This window comes from Pteropus vampyrus, unplaced genomic scaffold, assembly GCF_000151845.1.
Source record: "Pteropus vampyrus isolate Shadow unplaced genomic scaffold, Pvam_2.0 Scaffold12, whole genome shotgun sequence".
Taxonomy (NCBI): Eukaryota; Metazoa; Chordata; class Mammalia; order Chiroptera; family Pteropodidae; genus Pteropus; species Pteropus vampyrus.
This window is the reverse complement of record NW_011888793.1, coordinates 1639864-1644003: the sequence shown is the minus strand read 5'-3', so window position 1 is coordinate 1644003 and position 4140 is coordinate 1639864. Positions and strand designations below refer to the sequence as shown.

The 4140-nt window shown below is 41.5% G+C and overlaps 1 protein-coding gene across 11 annotated transcripts in view; it reads left to right on the top strand.

The window, feature by feature from the left end:
* PLCH1 (phospholipase C eta 1) overlaps positions 1 to 4140 on the top strand; it is a 208656-nt gene that overhangs the window by 175174 nt on the left and 29342 nt on the right. For 8 of the 11 annotated variants that reach the window (XM_011379273.2, XM_023524242.1, XM_011379263.2 and 5 more), the window contains one exon: positions 2674 to 2868. The exons of 1 other annotated variant lie outside the window; for it this stretch is intronic. In XM_011379273.2, coding sequence (XP_011377575.1) covers positions 2674 to 2868 — 195 coding nt within the window. The remainder of the gene's footprint in view (positions 1 to 2673; positions 2869 to 4140) is intronic. 2 more of the 11 variants (XM_023524252.1, XM_023524250.1) reach the window with 1 other exon arrangement.

Below are 4140 nucleotides of genomic sequence, written 5' to 3'. Positions count from 1 at the left end.
GTCAGCTGTCTATTTCAGCTTTCTTTCTGTAGTGCTATTGGGTTCCAGGACCGAATGATAATATATTAATGGAACTTTAGCCATTCATTTATTTGTTTCTCCACGGCTGCTAATTTTCTTGTGCTGTAAATCACAAAGAAGAAAAAGATCAACAGGCAGAAATATCATTCCTTCAGCAACAATTCCTAGTGCTTAGAGGCTGTGAAGTGAATAATTCTGGCCTTTGTATTAAGCATTCATTATCTCACCAGCACCAGTCGGCCTGGCTTTGTATTTTCATCTTGCTGTGCCGACATTGAAAGTGTTTGGGCATAATGGCCACAGTTCGTCTCCTCACTGTCTCTCGCTCTGTGCACCCTGAGCCAGGGATAGAAACTGTGTATTTGGGGCATTCTGTGTGACCTGGGCACACCAGGTGCTCCTACATGTTTTTTTCCTTTTGTCCTCCCAACAAATGTGCTTCCCTGCCATGCTCTGGGTCATTTGATCAAGTGCATTGGGAGTTTGAGAACTGGAATTCTTTTCTTGGATTCCCCGCTGACCTTAAGTGAAATTTGTTATTTTCCCCAGAAGGATCGTGGGCATGTAGTTCCCAGGTGTCATATAGGAATAATGATTGTTGAAAATATGAGCCTGCTCATGATTAACTTGACCTAAGAATTAATCTTTTTTCTATAACAGTATAAAAGAGATGGCTGCAGCATTGCATGGTGAAATAAGTGTGGAATTTTGTATTGAAAGTCTTCGGTTCAAGTCCCAATTCAGCCACTTCATAGGCATATGTGTTTGGATGAGTTGTTGAATCTTTATGCCTCTGTATCATTTTGAGTACGTTATGAGTCTCTAATCCTAGTGCTACTTTAAAGGATTTTGGGCAGCTCAAAGGAAGCAACATTACATGCCCAATGGAGTCTTAGTTGCTTGTTCTATATTTCTCTGTGCTCTTTTCTCCTTGTCCATATGGTTACTAGTTCTCCTTGATACTTTACTCATGTTAGAATGCTATAACCCTACTCTTTGACAGATTATCAATTCTTATTCATTGTAGTAGGTTGATTTATTGCCACCAAAAGATTTGTAAAAAAAAAAAAAAAAAAAAAGATTTGTCCAAGTTCTGCCCTCTGGTACCTGTGAATGTGACTTTATTTGGAAAAGGGTCTTTGCAGATGTTACTAAGTATCTCAAGATGAGATCACCCTGGATTGCCTGGGTGGGCCTTAAAAATCCAGTGACAAGTGTTCTCATAAGAGGAGGAAAAGATACAGACAGAAGGGTGGGACACACAGGAGAAGACTGTGTGAAGACAGAGGCAGAGACTGGAGTTATTCTGCCACAAACCGAGAAATGCTTGGAGCCACCATAAACTGAAGGAAGCAAGGAAGGATCTTTCCCTAGGGCCTTCGGGAGGGAGTGTAGCCCTGCTGACACCTTGATTTCATACTCTGGCCTTTAGAACTGTAATAGAATAAATTTCTGTTGTTTTAAGTGACCAGGTTTGTAGTAGTTTGTTATAGCAGCCACAGGAAACTAATACGCTCATCTTTTATGGCTTGGCTCAGTTGTCTTTTGTTCCTGGAAGTCTCTCCATCGTGCCCAAGTCTGGGCAGGCTGCCCCCTTCCATGTGCCCATGCTATCCCTTACATCTGTCACTCTACTTGCCCCTGCTTATAATTATCTTTTGATGTGGCTGTTGCCATGACAGTGAGGATTCTGTGACAGTGGAGTTGTGCCTTATTAATGTTTCTCACCTGGTATAATAGCAGCTCGATACATGTTTGTTTTGTGCAAAATGAATTTTGCTCTCAAACTCTCTCATCTTTATTAAGTCCCTCACCAGCACATTGACCTAGGCTCTTAGCGCTTGTAGGGAGAATCATCGTGTCTGGCTTTTCATCTATAGGTACTTTTCCTCTTTCTGCACATGCTGCCCTGTTAATATTTCTAAAATAGTATTCAGGCACTTGTCTACCCAGTGATTCTCAGTGGTTCCGCACCTCTTGCTTTCAAGTGCTTTCACCACCTGGTCCCAAAGTATGTTTCCAGCTTTGTCTGCCACCTTCCTCCTCTGTGAACTTCTGCACCAGGAAAACTAATCTATTCCTGTGTTTATAGAACATGCTTTACTAGAGTAAAACCTTTGCTAGAATTATGGATGACAGGAAAGCCCTCTTCATTGTCGAAGTCTTAATTTCCATGCAGAGATTTCCATAATGTAATGTTCTACTCAATGAAGAAAGTGATGAGTTTTAAATAGCAGACTTTTGCTCAAATTTACCTATATGGGTATAGGAAACTTTGTCTCCAAAAACTCTTTCTGGCCTTCCCTCTATTAAAAGCATAAAGTAGCATAGTGAGAAGGGCTTAGGAGCCCTGAGTGTGAATTCTGCATCAATTACTTGCTAGCTTTGTAACTTTGAACACTTGTTTAATTTCTCTAAGCATCAGGTTCTACATTTCTGAAGTGGAAATGGCAGTAAGACTTTATAAGGTTCTTGGGGATTGAATGCAGTCGTAGTAATTATTACTTAATGGGATTGGTGTGTGTGGGTGGGAAGTACCAAAATGGTACAATGAGCTTGACTTATTGACTTATTAATTGAGAAAGGATCAAATTATAAAAGCAGTGTTGGCTTGAATGAAGGGTGTGTTCTAATTGATTCTGTGTTTCTTAGGGGAAATCATTTCCACTGCTTAATTCTTTGCAGAATAACGGAACCACTGAGCATCAGGTGGAATCTTGCATAAGGAAAAAACTGGAGTCATTGTTAAAAGAATCTCAAATTCGAGACAAAGAAGATCCTGATAGTTTCACAGTGAGGGCACTACTGAAGGCCACGCATGAAGGCTTAAATGCACACCTGAAGCAGGTATACGATTCCCCTTTGTACTTGTCCTTTGACAGGAAAAAGAAAGCATATCATACTTCATTTCTGATCATTTGCCATTTGTAAAATGCTTCTCCAGTTTCTTCCATATCTATGAAAATCTATTGCGGAATGATATGAGAAATAGTTAAAGTTAGATGGGTGGGTGAGAATGACAGGAGGAAGCCTACTGACCCTGGACTGATCTTCCCCATGCATGCTCAGGTGAGCAAAGAACCTCAAGGCCGCTGACTATGGCATCTTCCCACATCTCCATGTTTGGTCAGCCTCCGTGCCCCATCGATATCCCTTCCCAATGTGTCTCCCATCTGTCTGCTTCTCTCTCCATGGCTGTGTCCCAGTCTAGGCCAGTGTCAACTCTCACCTAGACTTCTCTTGCCCTCTTCAATCTAATCTCCACTCCGAAATCAGTATGATTCTTTAAAAACGCAAATCTGATCATGCCACTCTACCGTTCAAAATTCTTTGGTGGCTTCCTATTATATTTGGGATAAATTACACTATTTAATCAGCCTTTTAAGGACCTGTACCATCGCATCCTTGCCTACCTCTCCAGTCTCAGATCTCTTCAGTTTCCCTGTCGCACTGCCTTCCACTACTGTCATACCAGCCATAACTGTCTGTATGCCTTGGTCTTCCTCACATCACATTTCCTCTGCCTGAAACACTCCATTCCTACATCCGTTCTAGCTAAGTCCTATGTCGTCTTTTAAATTCTGGCTCCAATGTGATATTCTAAATGAGTCCTGCCTTGACCCTTGGGTTGTGTTAGCTATCCCCTTTACATTATATCTTTTCTGAGGTTTTTAAAACACAATTGCAATTACTTTCGCTATGTCTGTCAATAGACTAGACTATATAGATTCTGGGAAGACAGGAAGCATGTCATTCTTGATAATCATTGTCATGTTCTGACTTGTTAGTGCTTGGGACGTAATGAGACCTTCATAAATAGTTGTTGAACGAATGAATGGTTTGGGCTCTGCCTGACTCTTTTACTCTGCTTTCCAATACAAATCTCATAAATGGGCAAGGAGAAAGGATAGGGGTTTATCGGTGTTATCATTGCAGGACACTGAGGGCATTTATTCTGGACCAGGGAGATCCATGTGGTCACCGGCTCAGCTAATCGCAGACTTCTCTGATATTACTGCCTGTCCTCTGTGGCTCAGGGCTTCCCAGGCAGGGGAAAAATCATATGGGTGACCACGCTTTGGTCTAAGTGACCACTTAGCATTGGTGATTTCTCTCTAG